This window comes from Callorhinchus milii, unplaced genomic scaffold, assembly GCF_018977255.1.
Source record: "Callorhinchus milii isolate IMCB2004 unplaced genomic scaffold, IMCB_Cmil_1.0 Scaffold5, whole genome shotgun sequence".
In the NCBI taxonomy this organism is placed as follows: Eukaryota; Metazoa; Chordata; class Chondrichthyes; order Chimaeriformes; family Callorhinchidae; genus Callorhinchus; species Callorhinchus milii.
This window is the reverse complement of record NW_024704746.1, coordinates 69,028,435-69,045,765: the sequence shown is the minus strand read 5'-3', so window position 1 is coordinate 69,045,765 and position 17,331 is coordinate 69,028,435. Positions and strand designations below refer to the sequence as shown.

The window sequence follows — 17,331 nt, the reverse complement described above, 5'->3', positions numbered from 1 at the left end:
AGCTGCTGTGCTCCCTTCTTGCGCAGTTACAGGTGCCGGAGATGCTCCGTGAGGCCTGTGGGTGTGTAAAATCCTTGACGGGAATGTGAGGATTTTGTTAACCCTCTACCTGTTTCACACTGTTTTGGCAGGATGGCAGTGGACAGCTGATATTCTACCAAAGACCAGACCTGGGTGGTCCCAAACTCTCCGACTATTCCATCTCTCCCACAGCAGACCCCCAAGGACTGAAGGTGGGTACTTTTAGAGGCTGTCTGAGAGGAGGAGGGAGGTTTAGGCGTCTGTCCTGCTCAATTGTTAGCGCTCTCGCTTCTGAGTCAGAAGGCTGTGGGTTCAAGGCACATGTGGGAACTTGGGGTTCTTAATCTAGTCTGGTGCTCCAGTGGAGTGGGGGAGTGGGTGATGTGATTGTGTGTGGGGAGGAGGGTGCGGGTGTGTGATTGTGTATGTTGGGGGGGGAGCGGGGTGGTGTGATTGTGGTGGGGTAGAGCAGTACAGTGTGTGTGTGAGGGGTGGGGGGGGTGGGGATAGGCAGTGACATTGGCGTGTGGTGTGGGGGGGTGGGAGTAGCGGGACGATGTGCGTGTAGTGGGGGGGGGGTGGGGGGGAGAGTCTGACTGTAGCAGTGACATCGGCCTGTGTGATGTGTGTGTAGAAGGTGCTGATTGCTGCACTGGGGGTGAACGGCAAGGTGACGAAAGAACGGCAACTATTCCTCATTGGACAAACGCGGGTTCATGTGGATGAAGTGTCCGGGCTTGGGAGCTTCGTAGAGCTGGAGGTGAGACACTTTTACAATCACTGGATAATGCCACTACATCCTGAATCTCTGGGACTCAGCCTCAATCCTGCCATCTTGCCTCTTCTTTGCCTGTCTTCAAATCACATCTCAGAACTTCAACCGTGCCTTCAGTCACCTCCCCTCACCTCCACTCAGTGTTGAACCTCTGCTATCAAGGACTCCGACATCAGCCATCTGAAGGGCGTATGTAAATTGTTGTTCTGCCCCCACCCTTTGGAACGCCATTCCACAGTCACTTCGCCTTGCTCCCTCCCTTGCCTCCTTCAAGGCACGTCTCAAGACCCACTCCTTTGGCCAACCTCCTACCTCAGCCCTCCACCCTCCCTGATCCCAACCCTCAGCTCAGAATCCCCAACGGTCCAGTGCCTTGGGACGTCCTCCCGACGTGAATCTAATGTGTTGTTGTGTGGAATGAGGTGACCAGGGAGGAGGGTGGGGGGGGGGCGAGATGGAGCTAGTGATGGGGGAGCAGGTGTTGTTTTGTCTCTAAGTCTGTGTCTGTCCCTGAGGTGGTAATGAATGATGATCAGAGTGAGGAGGAGGGGGCGGCGATCGCTGAGCGGCTGATGGTTGAGCTGGGGATTCACCGGGAAGATCTCCTGACTGGGGCTTACGTGGACATGATCCTGGCTGACAAGTAGCTGACACCCGCTGAGCAGGAGAGGGAGGTCTCTAACCCAGGGCCGCTACCAGCCGCAAGGATCACCTATACTGTCAGACACAGAGGCGACAGTCTGTTACGGGGTGCACATACATGAACTGTTGCTGGGTGCTCACACACACGTGAACTGTTACGGAGTTTCACACTAATAAACCTGTATTATTGAAGAAATGGTTGGAAAGAGGGACAGCTCCGCTTCGCTCCTTTCCGCTGAAGTGACCAAATTATTATTTTATTTTTTTGAAGGCATTATTACCCCCAGAAAAGCGATCTGCCAGTCAACTAACAACCAGGTTCCTATTTACTGCTAGGTAAACAGAGGGGTGTGAAATAAGGAAACAAGCTGAAGGTTTCACCCTGACCTGCCTGGGAATAGAGCCCAAGTCCTCTCACTTACGAGGTGAGCGCTCTAACCACTGAACTACAGGACTCCACAAGTACTTCTAAACACAATTAGCATCGTTCTTCCACGTGTTTCAGTTGTTCAGTGCAGCTTAGTGGTTAGAGCTCTCACCGCATAGGTAGGAGTAAGTAGGAACCTGGTTGTTAGTCGATTGGCAGATCGTTTCTCAACAGTAATAATCCATTCAAAATAAATAATAATAATTTGCTCATTCAATTCATGACTGTTGTGGGACACTACTATGTGCAATTACCCACAAAATGTACAGTCACTGCACTTTACAGTATATGCCGTGAAGTACTTTGAGATGTCTCGAAGACGTGATAAGGCGCTATATCACTCTTGAATGGCCTTGTTCTAGTTTTCAGACTATTCCGCATTGTTATGGATTCCCCACCAGAGGAAATAGCTTCTCTGTATCTACCCTATCAAATCTCGTTATCATCTTAAAACACCTCAATCAAATCACTCCTCAACCTTTTAAACTCAAGGGAAAACAATCCAAGTTTACTCAGCCTTTCCTTGTAACAACCCTTTTAGGCCTAAGCATTGAGGGGGAAAGACTTGGTGTATGTGTTTCAGGCCCTCTGAGAGGATTGTTTCTGTTTGCAGAAGATATGGTACCTGCTGGCTCACCTGGGAGCCTTCTGCACTATCTTGAACACGGTGGGACATGATGGTGGGTACCCCCGAGGGTGGTCATGGTTCTGCACAGTGCAACAGCGAACGTTGAGGGTATTGATTGGGGCATCAATCCCAATTGTTGATTTGTATTGGTAACTAGTGTTCGTGATGGACGCCAACGTTTGCTGAAGGGCTGCGCAGAGCAGGGCACTCTGGTGGCTCCCTTTCTGAGGACAGTAAGGTCCCAATGGAGGTTAAGCTTATGGTGTTGAAGCCCCCTGTCCAAACGTTTCTCGGTCATGGTTCAGAACCAATCTGCGGGGACACTAGTTCAGTGAGTGAGTAGTAAACGTATGGAACAGGTTCCTGAGAGAGACAGACGGTGGAAGCAGAAAGTGTCGTTTGTGTCAACAACAGCAGCAGCAACTTGGATTTATATAGCGCCCTCCATGCTGGACGGTGTCTCAGAGCGCTTCACAGGGGGAGGGGAGGGGGAGGAGCCGGGGGAAGGTGACCAAAGGCGCGGTCAAAAAGAAAGGTCTTCAGCAGAGACCTGAAAATAGGAAGGGAGGGGGCGAGGCGAAGGGAGTGAGGAAGGCAGTTCCAGAGCCTCGGGGCGTAGTGGCTGAAAGCACGGCCGCTGAGGGTGGAGCGGAGGACTTGGGGGACGAGGAGGAGGCCAGACCCGGAGGAACAAAGGCAATGGGTACTGTTTTGAGGAGAGAGGAGGTCAGAGAGGTCGGGGGGTGCAGAGGAGTGCAGGGACTTGAATACAAGGGTGAGGATCTTGACATCGATCCTCTCTGGGACAGGAGCCAGTGCAGTCTGGCCAGGACTGGGGGAGTCTGGGAGCGGAGTTTGGGGGTGGGGGAGGGCCAGGACTGGGGGGGTCGGGGGGTGGGGTTTGGGGGTGGGGGGTGGGGGGGAGGGCCAGGACTGGGGGGAGTGGAGTTTGGTGCGGGTGAGAATGCGGGCGGCAGAGTTCTGAATGAGTTGGATTTTATGGACGGTAGTGGAGGGGAGACCGGCGAGGAGGGCGTTGGAGTAGTCCAGCCGAGAGGTGACAAAGGCCTGGACCAGGGTTTCAGCGGCTTTTGGGGAGAGGTATCGATGGAGAAGTAAAGCGGTGCTGGTGAGGGACCGGATGTGGGGGAGGAAGGAAAATTGGGGGTCGAACCTGACGCTCAGGTTGGGTACGGGATCGGAGAGTTCTTAGCGTCAAGAACAAGTGAGATGGATTTGTGGTGGAAAGTAATATCTGCGGATACAGTATATAGTTTGCCAACAACTGCCAGGATGGTGGAAGGCAAACTGGACCTGGGTCTCCTTTGGCCTCCAGGTTCTCATGTTAAATGAATAAACAATCCTTGTGTTTGATATGGAGCCGATTCACGTCTCAAGCGCTTCACAGAATGGACTGTAAAGTGAACTGACTATGTTTTGTGGGCGACATATTGTGTTCTGAGCCCCTGTGAGTGCAGCAGAGAGGGAGGGGGTGTGTGGCTGCAGAGAGGGAGGGTTCCGGCCTTCCCTGACCGGGGGGGGGGGTGGGGGTGGGGGGTGTCGAATGCGGTAGAGCTGAGGGCAGCAGCGGGTTCAGCACCAGGAGCTGTGGACAGCTCCTCACCCACTGAGCGGCTCCTCTCTCTCTCCTCTGTCTCTCTCTCTCCTCTGTCTCTCTCTCTCCCTCTGTCTCTCTGTCTCTCTCTCTCCCTCTGTCTCTCTCTCTCTCTCCTCTGTCTCCCTCTGTCTCTCTCTCTCCCTCTGTCTCTCTCTCCCTCTGTCTCTCTCTCTCCCTCTGTCTCTCTCTCCCTCTGTCTCTCTCTCTCCCTCTGTCTCTCTCTCTCCCTCTGTCTCTCTCTCTCCCTCTGTCTCTCTCTCTCTCTCCTCTCTCTCTCTCCCTCTGTCTCTCTCTCTCTCTCCCTCTGTCTCTCTCTCTCTCTCCCTCTGTCTCTCTGTCTCTCTCTCTCCCTCTGGCCATCAGTGTGTCTGACACATTGCCAAGTGCACATTTCCTTCTCCCTCCCTCCTTCCCTCCCAGTCTCCCTCCCTCTCAGTCTTTCTCTTTCTCCCAGTGTTTCTCCTTCCCTCTCTTTCAGTGTCTCTCCCCTTCCCTCAGTCCCCCCCCTTCCCTCAGTCCCCCCCCCTTCCCTCAGTCCCCCCCCCTTCCCTCAGTCCCCCCCCTTCCCTCAGTCCCCCCCCTTCCCTCAGTCCCCCCCCCTTCCCTCAGTCCCCCTCCCTCCTTCCCTCAGTCCCCCCCCTTCCCTCAGTCCCCCCCTTCCCTCAGTCCCCCCCCTTCCCTCAGTCCCCCCCCCCTTCCCTCAGTCCCCCCCCCTTCCCTCAGTCCCCCCCCCCTTCCCTCAGTCCCCCCCCTTCCCTCAGTCCCCCTCCCTTCCCTCAGTCCCCCTCCCTTCCCTCAGTCCCCCCCCTTCCCTCAGTCCCCCCCCTTCCCTCAGTCCCCCCCCCTTCCCTCAGTCCCCCCCCCTTCCCTCAGTCCCCCTCCCTTCCCTCAGTCCCCCTCCCTTCCCTCAGTCCCCCTCCCTTCCCTCAGTCCCCCCCCCCCCCCCACGCTGACGCACGGAAGGTGTCACGGCTGTGCGCCTCCCTGGTTTATCTGCAATATTCCTCTGCACAGTGTATGTGGGGGTTTGGCCGACTGCAGAGTGATGCCAATTGATAGCACTGCAGCGGCTCAGCGGCTCCGGCAGCCCTGAGAGTCACTGAGAGGGGGGGACAGAGAGAGGGACCAGAGGGGGACAGAGAGAGACCAGAGGGAGACAGACAGACAGACAGACAGACAGACAGGGAGAGACCAGAGGGAGACAGAGAGAGACCAGAGGGAGACAGACAGACAGACGGGGAGAGACCAGAGGGGGACAGAGAGAGGGACCAGAGGGGGACAGACAGGGAGACAGACAGAGAGAGAGCCAGAGAGGAAAAAAATAACCAGAGAGAGAAACAGAGCGAGAGACAGCCTGACCGACCTCAGTGCCACAGCAGCCTCTGTGTGCGGGTGTGTGTCTGTGTGTGTGTCTCTGTGTGTCTGTGTGTGTGTCTCTGTGTCTCTGTGTGTGTGCGGGGCTCACCCCCCGGGGTGAAGGGTTGGCCTGAGCCCCAGACAGACAGACAGACAGACAGACAGACGGGGTGTGATGTGTGAGCTGCGGGTGCGGTGAGGCGGTGGCTGTGTGTACCTGTCCTTGCGGGACGCGGCTGTCTGTTTGCGGCAGAACATGGCGGACCCAACGCAGATGTTTTCATTGTCAACTTTCCACTCGCTCTCGCCCCCGGGCTGCAGGTAAGTGACTGTGTGTGTGATCAGCGCCTCGGCTTGAACTGCATACAACAGGGGGTAACGCGCCCCCCCAGCCCCAGGGACTGCCTGTTTACTGCTGCCAGGCTCCCTCCCTACCCTGCCCTGCCAGTCCTGCCCTGCCAGCCCAGCCCTGCCAGCCCAGCCCTGCCCTGCCAGCCCTGCCCTGCCCTGCCTGCCCTCCAGCCCAGCCCTGCCCTGCCAGCCCTGCCCTGCCCTCCCAGCCCTGCCCTGCCAGCCCTGCCCTGCCCTGCCAGCCCTGCCCTGCCAGCCCTGCCAGCCCAGCCCTGCCCTGCCAGCCCTGCCCTGCCCTCCCAGCCCAGCCCTGCCAGCCCTGCCCTGCCAGCCCTGCCCTACCCAGTCTCCACAGCATCTGTGTGTCTTTGTTGTGTGGGGTGAGTGGGGTCTATCTGTGTGTGTGCGAGTGTCTATCTTTGTGTGTGTGTGTGTGTGCCTCTGTGGGGTGATGGTGGGGGGGGGGGGAGGTCTATCTGTGTGTGTGTGTGTGTGTATTTGTTTGTGTCTGCCTATCTGTGTGTGTGTGTCTGTCTGTCTGTGTGTTTTCAGGACTGAGGAGGAGAGATGTTTGTCAGGTCAGGACATCAAAGGATATGGGGCAAAGGCTGGTAATTGGAGTTGAGGTACAGATCAGCCATGATCTGATAGAATGGCGGAACAGGCTCGAGGTGCTGAATGGCCTCCTCCAGTTTCTGTGTGTCTATCTGAGTGTGTGCCGGTCTACCTGTGTGTGTTTGTTCGATTTTGTGCATCTCTGTGTGTCTGTGTATCTCTATGACTATCTTTGTGATCCATATCTCTGTATCTTTATGTTCGTGTGTGTGTCTCTCTCTCTGTTATTCCGTGAGTCCTCCCTCTCCTGCACCTCCATCCTTGCCCGGCTTCATTGCCTCCCTATCCCACAGAGGATTGAGTTCAAAACCTTGTCCTCACCTTTAAAGCCCTCTACAGTCTTGCCTCATAATTGGTCCTCCCTAACTCTGCGACCAACCTCTGCTCTCAGCGGGCACTGGCCTGCTCCATGGCTCCTGCTCTGCCCGTTCCACCATCGGGCAGGCCTTCAGCCTTTCTGCCCCTAACCTCTAGAACTCCATCCCGCAGACTCTCCTCCTCGGCCCTTCCATTGCCTCCCTCAAAGTCCATCTCAAGACCTTCCTCTTTGACCACGCCTTCGTTTACCTTTTCTCCCCCACCCCCCTTGACCTTTGCACCTCTCTCTGATCCCAACACCCAGCAAACCTCTCATCATTATTATTATTGTCCAGCACTTGGGACCTTCTCCCAACGTGATAGGTGCTGTGTAAATGTCATTTGTTATTGTTGCACTCACACTGACTCACACTGACCATCTCCACTCACACTCACTGCCTGTCTCTGGCTGCCTGTGTCCTCTGTCCCAATTGTGACTGACCTGCACAGATCTGCCCATGACATCAGCCTGGAGGAGTTTGATGATGAAGACCTCTCAGAGATTACCGATGACTGTGGCCTTGGTCTCAACTATGATTCTGATCCCTACGACAAGGTGAGGGAGCCTGCTGAATGCCCCCTGCGGACACCGTAACTAAGATGGTTGTGGGTTTAAGCTCCACATCAGCCCTTGGAACCCATATAGTCTCCAGTGCAGTGCTGGGGGTGCTCTGCGTTGTCGGAGGTGCTGTTCTTCTGATGAGATGTTAAACCCCATTTGTCTGTTCAGACAGGCATTACAAATTCCATGAGACTATTGGAAAAGAGAAGAGAGATTCTCTCTCTTGGTATCCTCACCACAATCCCCCGATAAAATCACTCACTCACTTCATGGTTATTAGTGGAACATTGTTGTATACAAATTGGCTGCTGCGTTTGTCTGCAAATTACACAAATTACAAAATTCCCTACGCTTTACAGTATATGCCATAAAACGAGACATCTTGACGATGTAATAAGATACGATATCAAATGTAAGATTATTATTAATATTGCTAACCTTGCATTCGATACAGCACGTTATCACGTGGGAAGGGCATCGCAAAACAAGTCACAAGATTTACTGTGTGTTTGTAGATGAACGCAGCAGCTGATTTGTGCGTAGCAACAGCCAGCAAACAGCTGTGAAGTCAATGAGGGATTTTATGCGGGGTTTGTCTACCAGGTTGACCTATAAGATACACAGTCACTACACGTGACTGAGGCTGTTCCCTGTGAGTCTCAGTCTTGGGTCCCGTCTAACATGGAGTCCTGTAGCTTAGTGGTTAGAGCACTTGCCTTGCAAGGACTTTGCAAGGGTGAAACGCAAGTAAGTTTTCTTACTCCACACACCTCTGTTCACCTCGCAGTAAGTAGGATCCCATTTTTTAATCAATTGGCGGATCGCTTTCCGGGGGTAATAATCCCTTCAGAAAATAAAATAATAATTTAATCACTCATTCCACATCTGTTTACACTCCTGTGCGCAATTGGGTGCCGCGTTTCACCCACAAAATATACAGTGAATTCACTTTACAGTGTATCCTGTGAAGCGCTTTGAGACGTCTCGAGGACGTGATAAGGCGCTGTGTCAAATGTAAGTATTATTATTATTGACTGTCTGTGACCCGACAGGACGGGCCGCTCTTGGAGGGGAAGGCAGCGCCCCAGGCTGTGACCGAGCTGGGCTCCTTCCACGAAGACCTACAGGAATTTGAGATGATTGACGACACAGACGACGCAGAGGATAGTGAGCTCCCCTCTCCCTCTGCCTGCAGCACCCAGAGCCGCCCCACCAGCCTGAACGTCACCCCCAGCCTGCCCCACTCCCAGGTCAGTGTCCCACACCCCCAGCCTGCCCCACTCCCAGGTCAGTGTCCCACACCCCCTGCCTGCCCCACTCCCAGGTCAGTGTCCCACACCCCCAGCCTGCCCCACTCCCAGGTCAGTGTCCCACACCCCCTGCCTGCCCCACTCCCAGGTCAGTGTCCCACACCCCCAGCCTGCCCCACTCCCAGGTCAGTGTCCCACACCCCAGCCTGCCCCTCTCCCAGGTCAGTGTCCCACACCCCCTGCCTGCCCCACTCCCAGGCGTGTGAGCGTGGTATCAGTGACAGTGTTGATGGGCTAATCAGTGTCTTTCTATGTTTCAGGATTCTCTGAACAATAACAATAATTCCAGTTATTCTCCACGGAAAGGTAGCTGGCAGGAGGCTCTCCTCCATACACACTCCCCAGCTGGTGAGTACTGCTTGCCTGTCTATCCGTCTCTCCCTCTCTCTCTCTCCCTCCGTCCCTCTCTCTCTCACTCTGTCCCTCTCTCTGTCTGTCTCATGCTCTGCGATGTTACTCTCCCTCTCTCTCGCTGTGTACTGTACACTGACCCTCTCTCTCTCTCTCGGTGTGTGTACAGGGTGCCTGAGTTCACATTGCTGTGTGCTGGACGGGCCTCGCAGGCACAGCACCGTGGGCCCTGGCTGTGATGAGGAGATGCCTCTGCGAGCGGGTGGGGGGAGCTGCAGCCCCCCGGTGCCAGCCGTGCCTGTCCAGCCCACCCATGGCCCGAAGCTCGGCAACAGCGGGACAGTCTTACAAGATCTCAACATGAATGTGGTGTCGCCAGAGTCGCGGATCCCGGCTAAACCCTCGGCCTCTATGCCAGGCTCGCCACCTCCACAAGAGCTGAGGGCAGTGCCAGGCCCCGCAGCCACACCACAACCACATACGGCCAGGGAGGGCATGACCTCAGCTACAGTTGGCAAACCCAGGCCTGACCCTGAGGCTCAGCACCAGCCCTGGCTCCCGGGCTCAGCCGGTAAACACCAGGCAATCACCGAGCCCCCAGCCTTGCCAGGCCTGGGTCTGGAGGATAGGTGTGGGCCTGAGCAGATGAGGGGGCCACTGAGCGAGTACCGGGGGGACGGGGAAGTAAGCCAGGAGGACATATCTCTCTCCTGGGCGCCCGGGGCCGATGCCCACTCTGTTCCCCCCGGTGATACCAGCTACCGGCAGCCGCCCGCATCCGCCAGTGACTCAGGTTCTCCCTCCTCCGACCCTGGCATCGTGGCCGATCTGACCAGCAAGAGCACCCGGCGTTTCCTGCCAGCGTTCCCAGCCAGCCAGGACAGGACCGGCTCCGACTCAGATTCAGACTTGGATTCTGAGCTGGGGCTGGGGGGGGAGCTGGGCGCACTGACCCGCGAGGGCACAGTCTGTAAGATGATCTCCTCTATCTCGGAGACAGAGCTGGACGTGAGCAGTGAGAGCACGAGCGGCCGCTCCTCACATCTCACCAACTCCATCGAGGAGGCCAGCTCGCCCAGCTCCGAGGCCGACATTGACTGGGAGACAGCCATCAGCAGCCCCCCCGCCCGCGAGCCCCCACGCTCCGCAAAGGCACCCATCCATGGACCGCCACTGCCCACCACCACCTGGCACTGCCGCCTCCAGGACACTGGACAGTCCTGGCCGGGCATCGGGGGGCAGCAAGTCACTATCGAGGAGAGGGGCTGCCGCACATACACTGAAGGGGGTGGCTGTCACTCAGATACCAAGGGGCAGGGGTGTGGCTCAGACAAGAAGGGCACTGCCAGGCCCATGTATCTGGACATCACCCTGAGCCGGGCTCCAAGCCCCAAATGGCAGGAGTTGGGGGTGGGCAAGGATGGGGTGGGCGAGGAGGCAATGGGCGAGGACAAGGCGGAGATGAGTGAGATGGGGGTAGGCGAGGAGGGGGTGGCCGAGGTCAAGTTGGCGAAGGATGGGGTGGGTGAGGAGTCAGACTGGTCATGCTCGGAGCAGGACTCGGACAATGAGCTGAGTGACAGCTCAGACTCACCCTGGCTTCTCACCAACATGGTGAACACCCTGATGTCCCAGGGCTCCCTCGCTGCCCGCAACGAGTCCTGGATCAACACCAACTCCTTCAGCGAGACCCTGTCCCCAGCCTCCGACCTGGACATGGAGGCAGTGGGGGTGGGGGAGCCGGGCCTGGGGCTGACCTGTAAGCCCTGCCCAGTGCCGGCTGCGGGAGTGACCCTGCAGGACGGATGCTCGGGGGTTGAGGAGGCCATGGCCAGTGCTTGTGCCCACACTGCCTACCTGGTGATGGCGGAGCTGAGCGGGCAGGAGCCATCCCCGGCAGCGCTCGCTCCCACCCACCCTGACCTGGAGGGAAGTGAGGCAGAGCTGGGCAGGGACATCCTGAGCACACGTTCCCACCTCAACCACCAGGCCACAGCTCCAGCCTCAACCCTGAGCTTCAGGTACGAAGAGCTGATGGAACCACCGCTTCAGGAGCCGGGCACATCAAGCGGGCAGAGAGGCCCTGACACAGGCTTGGGCTCCGGCAACGAGCTGGAGGCTGCGCTACTTCTGGAGGAGCGGTTGATGGAACTGAGCAAAGACTGGGGAGCCTCGCACATGAGGGAAAGCCGGCCAGAGACAGGCAGGCTGGCTGGGAGCCTGTCCCCGGGAGTTGAGAGTGAGGACAGCGGAAGCCGCATGGTATCGCCAAGCCCAGAGGTGAGAGCGGCCGAGTGGTCAACCAGACACCCTCTGGACCAGTCTCTGGCCTACGATTCAGTGAAGTACACTCTGGTGGTGGATGAGAACACCACACTGGAGCTGGTCAGCCTAAGGCGATGCATGTCCCTCCTCAGCCAGGACGGGGAGGTCGCGGTGTTGGGCGAGGACGAGTTTGAGAGCTGTGAGGGTCGTCTGGATGTCGAGAACTCCTCCGAGGATTCTTCTCCTGAAGCTGACACTCAGTTCTCCAAGAAATTCCTCAACGTCTTCGTCAACAGCACGTCTCGCTCTTCTAGTAAGTCCGCCTCCCCCCGCCCCCCCCTCCCACCACCAACTGGCACATCAACCAACCCCCACCCCACCACCCCAAACTTCTCATTGCAGGGATTGTATAGTGTGAATTTAACTCTAACCTGTCGCTGACCTGGGAGTGTGGACGCACAGTGTAGAGGAGCGTTACTGTGTCTCTAACCCTGACCTGGGAGTGTGGACGCACAGTGTAGAGGAGCTTTACTGTGTCTCTAACCCTGACCTGGGAGTGTGGACACACAGTGTAGAGGAGCGTTACTGTGTCTCTAACCCTGACCTGGGAGTGTGGACGCACAGTGTAGAGGAGCGTTACTGTGTCTCTAACCCTGACCTGGGAGTGTGGACGCACAGTCTAGAGGAGCTTACTGTGTCTCTAACCCTGACCTGGGAGTGTGGACCACAGTGTAGAGGAGCGTTACTGTGTCTCTAACCCTGACCTGGGAGTGTGGACGCACAGTGTAGAGGAGCGTTACTGTGTCTCTAACCCTGACCTGGGAGTGTGGACGCACAGTGTAGAGGAGCGTTACTGTGTCTCTAACCCTGACCTGGGAGTGTGGACGCACAGTGTAGAGGGAGCGTTACTGTGTCTCTAACCCTGACCTGGGAGTGTGGACGCACAGTGTAGAGGGAGCGTTACTGTGTCTCTAACCCTGACCTGGGAGTGTGGACGCACAGTGTAGAGGAGCTTTACTGTGTCTGTGACCCTGACCTGGGAGGGTGGATGGTCTGAGATGGGTATGGTTGAGGGGGTGCGGGGGAGGAGTGTTGATGAGGGAGGGGGTGAGCTTGGATTCTGATTCTCTTTGTCCTGGAACAGGTACTGAATCATTTGGCCTTTTTTCGTGCACAATAAACGGGGAGGAGCGGGAACAAACACACCGCGCGGTGTTCCGGTAAGTTCCACGGTGTCTGTGTCATAGGGGAAGGGGAGGGCTCAGTTCAGAGAGAGAGATGAATGGATGGAGAGAGAGAGAGAGAGAGAGAGAGAATTGGATGGTGAGAGAGAGAGATGAATGATGAGAGAGGAGGCAAACAGAGATAGGAGTGGGGGATAGACAGAGAGTGAGAGGGATGGAGAGAGAGAGAGAGAGATGACAGAGAAGGCAGACAGAGATGGGGAGAGAGTGAAAGAGAGAGAGGCCCAGTCTGTGATGGTGATGGCTGTTCTCTGTGCTGTGGCAGGTTTATACCCAGACACGGGGATGAGGTGGAGCTGGATGTGGATGATCCCCTGTATGTGGAGGAGGAGGAGGATGATTACTGGTACCGAGGCTACAATATGAGGACAGGGGAGACTGGCATCTTTCCTGCATATTACGCCCACCAAGTGGTCAGCCAATCCAAGGAGGCCCTGGGTGAGTCCTGTCCCATTCCCTGCTCTCTCCCCATCATGTCTGTGCTGGTGCTCGCTGTGTGTGTGCCTGAGTGTGTGTGCGCACGCCTGAGTGTGTGTGTGTGTGTGTGTGCGTGACTCACGCTGGTAATGTTGTGACAGGGTTGAAGCGGACAATCCCATGGGTCGAGAGGTTTAATGTACAGTTTCTGGGCTCTGTGGAGGTTCCATCTCATCAGGGAAACAACATCCTTTGCAGCGCCATGCAGAAGGTAAGTAGCAGAGACACACACACACACACACACCCTGTGGTGATGGTGTCTCACGGTGACAGTGTCTCTCTTGCAGATTGCCAGCGCCCGGAAGCTGACCGTTCATGTTCACCCACCAGCGAGCTGTGAGCTGGAGGTCAGCAACCAAGGGGTTAAACTCAACCTGAACATGGACGAGTTCAGTCCTGAAGACGAGGTGAGGGATTGAGGGTATCTGTGAGGGTTGGCAGTGAGGGTGGGGGTTAGCAGTGAGGGTGGGGTTGGCAGTGAGGGTGGGGTTGGCAGTGAGGGTTGGGTTGGCAGTGAGGGTGGGGTTGGCAGTGAGGGTGAGGGTTGGCAGTGAGGGTGGGGGTTGGCAGTGAGGGTGAGGGTTGGCAGTGAGGGTGAGGGTTGGCAGTAAGGGTGGGGGTTGGCAGTGAGGGTGGGGGTTGGCAGTGATGGTAAAGGTTGGCAGTGAGGGTGGGGGTTGGCAGTGAGGGTGGGGTTGGCGGTGAGGGTTGGCAGTGAGGGTGGGGGTTGGCAGTGAGGGTGGGGGTTGGCAGTGAGGGTGGGGTTGGCAGTGAGGGTGGGGGTTGGCAGTGAGGGTGGGGGTTGGCAGTGAGGGTAAAGGTTGGCAGTGAGGGTGGGGGTTGGCAGTGAGGGTGGGGGTTGGCAGTGAGGGTGAGGGTTTGCAGTGAGGGTGAGTTGGCAGTGAGGGTGAGGGTTGGCAGTGAGGGTGAGGGTTGGCAGTGAGGGTGAGGGTTGGCAGTGAGGGTGAGTTGGCAGTGAGGGTGGGGGTTGGCAGTGAGGGTGAGGGTTGGCAGTGAGGGTGGGGGTTGGCAGTGAGGGTGGGGGTTGGCAGTGAGGGTGGGGTTGGCAGTGAGGGTGGGGTTGGCAGTGAGGGTGAGGGTTGGCAGTGAGGGTGGGGTTGGCAGTGAGGGTGGGGGTTGGCAGTGAGGGTGAGGGTTGGCAGTGAGGGTGAGGGTTGGCAGTGAGGGTGAGGGTTGGCAGTGAGGGTGAGTTGGCAGTGAGGGTGAGTTGGCAGTGAGGGTGGGGGTTGGCAGTGAGGGTGAGGGTTGGCAGTGAGGGTGGGGGTTGGCAGTGAGGGTGAGGGTTGGCAGTGAGGGTGAGTTGGCAGTGAGGGTGAGTTGGCAGTGAGGGTGGGGGTTGGCAGTGAGGGTGAGGGTTGGCAGTGAGGGTGGGGGTTGGCAGTGAGGGTGGGGGTTGGCAGTGAGGGTGGGGGTTGGCAGTGAGGGTGGGGGTTGGCAGTGAGGGTGAGGGTTGGCAGTGAGGGTGGGGTTGGCAGTGAGGGTGGGGTTGGCAGTGAGGGTGGGGGTTGGCAGTGAGGGTGAGGGTTGGCAGTGAGGGTGGGGGTTGGCAGTGAGGGTGGGGGTTGGCAGTGAGGGTGGGGTTGGCAGTGAGGGTGGGGGTTGGCAGTGAGGGTGAGGGTTGGCAGTGAGGGTGGGGTTGGCAGTGAGGGTGAGGGTTGGCAGTGAGGGTGGGGGTTGGCAGTGAGGGTGAGTTTGCTGTTGTGTCTCTCAGTCTTTCTCTCTCTGTTATAGAGTGAACGTTGCAGCCATTTCTTCCAGATGAAAAACATCTCGTTTTGTGGGTGTCACCCTCGCAACAGTTGGTAAGATCCCACCGCTGACCCAGAGACCCTCCCCTCCTCTTCCACCACCCACCCACTTCCAGGCTCCATGACTCTATCACCCCCACCCTCGGCTGGATCCACTGGCTCCCCATCCCCCAGAGGATGGAGTTCAAAATCCTCGTCCTTGCATTAAAGCCCTCCACAGCCCTGCTCCTCCCTACCTCTGTGACCTGCTAACTCCACATTGACCTGTCTGCTCCCTCCGCTGCGACTTGCTCCATGTGCCGACCAGCCCACCACACCCCAACATCGGCAGCCGGGCCTTCAGCCTTTCTGCCCCCACCCTTTGGAACTCCATCCCACATTCCCTTAATAAAAATAATAATCCTGGCACTTGATATAGCACCTTATCAAGTCTTCAAGACGTCTCAAGCGCTTCACAGGATACACTGTAAAGTGTATATTCTGTGGGTGAAACCCGGCAGCCAATTGCACACAGCAGCGTCCCACAAACAGTCATGGATTAAATGACCAAATTATTATATTTTTGGACGTATTATTACTTTCGGAAAGGGATCCACCAATTGACTAACAACCGGGTTCCTGCTAACTGCTGGTAAACAGAGGGGTGTGGAGTAAGGAAACTTCCCCAAAGTTTGGCCCTGCCCGGGAATCAAACCCGGGACCTCTCACTTGCGATGCAAATCCTCTAACCGCTGAGCTCTCTTCGCCTCGCTTCCTCCTTCGCCTCTTTCAAGGCACATCTCAAGACCCTCCTCTTCAACCGTGCCCTTGGTCACCCTCCTACCCCCACCCTCCCTGCCCTTCACCCCGCCTGATCCCGACCTTCAGTTCGAGTCCAAATCCCTGACTGTCCAGCTCCTTGGGATGTCCTCCCGACCTGAAAGGCACTGTGTAAATGTTATTTGTTTTTGTTGTCTCTCCCTCGGAGACATGTTCTTCTCCCCCCTCCATGTGTTGTCGTGCGCGCTGAAACGCTTTCTTCTCTCGGCAGCTATTTCGGGTTTATCACAAAGCACCCAGTGCTGCAGCGTTTTGCGTGCCACGTCTTTGTGTCCCAGGAGACCATGCGCCGTGTGGCTGAATGCATCGGGTAAGTGGGCAGCAGCCTCCAGGCTCCAGGGAGAGAGAATTAGAGCCACTGACAGCACCGGCTCTCAGAGCAACATAATAATAATCCTTGCATTTGATGTAGCGCCTTATCACATATTCGAGACGTCCCAAAGCGCTTCACAGGATACACTGTAAAGTTTAGTGACTGTATTTTGTGGGCGAAAAGATTCTGACTTTACTGCCAAGTATGTCACTCTGGAGCCAGGCAGCTTTACTTTGTCTCTACCCGTACTGGGAGCTTTACTGTCTCTAACCCTGACCTGGGAGTGTGGACGCACAGTGTAGAGGAGCTTTACTGTCTCTAACCCTGACCTGGGAGTGTGGGCGCACAGTGTAGAGGGAGCGTTACTGTGTCTGTAACCCTGACCTGGGAGTGTGGACACACAGTGTAGAGGAGCTTTACTGTGTCTCTAACCCTGACCTGGGAGTGTGGACACACAGTGTAGAGGAGCTTTACTGTCTCTAACCCTGACCTGGGAGTGTGGACACACAGTGTAGAGGGCTTTACTGTGTCTCTAACCCTGACCTGGGAGTGTGGACACACAGTGTAGAGCGTTACTGTGTCTCTAACCCTGACCTGGGAGTGTGGACACACAGTGTAGAGGAGCGTTACTGTGTCTCTAACCCTGACCTGGGAGTGTGGACACACAGTGTAGAGGGACTGTGTCTGTAACCCTGACCTGGGAGTGTGGACACACAGTGTAGAGGAGCGTTACTGTGTCTCTAACCCTGACCTGGGAGTGTGGGCGCACAGTGTGGACGGAGCTGGATGTGGATGGGGTGAGTGATGGTGTTTTTCTCTCTTTCAGACAAGCTTTCCAGGAATATTATCAGGAACACCTGGAATATGCCTGCCCCACAGAGGACATCTACCTGGAGTAAATCTCCAGCCTCTGCTCCCTCGCCACCCTGCCCTCCCTTCACCTCCCCTCTCCTTGCCTTCCCCCCACCTCCACTCCCCTCGCCTCCCATCAATGCTTTGACCTGGGCCTTATTTCTGTGTAAAAACCAGCCCTGGTATCTGAGGCTCCCAGCAAATGGAGCCAGAACCCAGCCAGCACTCCATCCCCTCCCCCTCTCCCTGCTCCCACTCTCTCCCCGCTCTTTCTCCCCCGCTGCCTTCACCCCCGGCTGCCTGAGGGGGAATGGGATCAGACCAGGCTGACTGCACATCCATTGTAATAGCTGCTGCCCTCCCCCGCTCCCTCCCTTCCTGCTCCCCTCCACAACCCACAGTGCTTGTTGTAGCGGGTGGGGGGGTGGAGGGAGGACCTCATTGATCCATGGCCTTTTCCTCTGAGTGGGGGAGCCTGCCCTGCCTTCAGCAGAGCCCAGTCCACCCCAGAGCCCAGTCTACCCAGTGCCCCCCCAACCCCAGAGCCCAATCCACCAGAGCCCACCCCAGAACCCAGTC

At 56.8% G+C, this 17,331-nt stretch overlaps 1 protein-coding gene across 1 annotated transcript; it reads left to right on the top strand.

Moving 5' to 3' along the window:
* The first annotated feature begins 5,425 nt into the window (after window positions 1-5,425).
* mapk8ip2 (mitogen-activated protein kinase 8 interacting protein 2) lies at window positions 5,426-17,068 on the top strand. The gene is made up of 12 exons (XM_042335229.1): window positions 5,426-5,788; window positions 7,241-7,346; window positions 8,405-8,602; window positions 8,923-9,010; window positions 9,183-11,591; window positions 12,423-12,498; window positions 12,788-12,960; window positions 13,101-13,210; window positions 13,287-13,406; window positions 14,752-14,822; window positions 15,799-15,897; window positions 16,727-17,068. The coding sequence occupies exons 1-12, from the start codon at window positions 5,724-5,726 to the stop codon at window positions 16,797-16,799; spliced, it is 3,588 nt and encodes a 1,195-aa protein (XP_042191163.1). The 5' UTR covers window positions 5,426-5,723; the 3' UTR covers window positions 16,800-17,068.
* The last annotated feature ends 263 nt before the right edge of the window (window positions 17,069-17,331 follow it).

Coding starts and splice junctions, on each gene's coding strand:
- mapk8ip2 (XM_042335229.1), top strand. CDS start 5,724: ATGGCGGACCCAACGCAGATGTTTTCATTGTCAACTTTCCACTCGCTC. Junction 9,011..9,182: donor CCATACACACTCCCCAGCTG/GTGAGTACTGCT, acceptor GTGTGTGTACAG/GGTGCCTGAGTTCACATTGC. Junction 11,592..12,422: donor CAGCACGTCTCGCTCTTCTA/GTAAGTCCGCCT, acceptor GTCCTGGAACAG/GTACTGAATCATTTGGCCTT.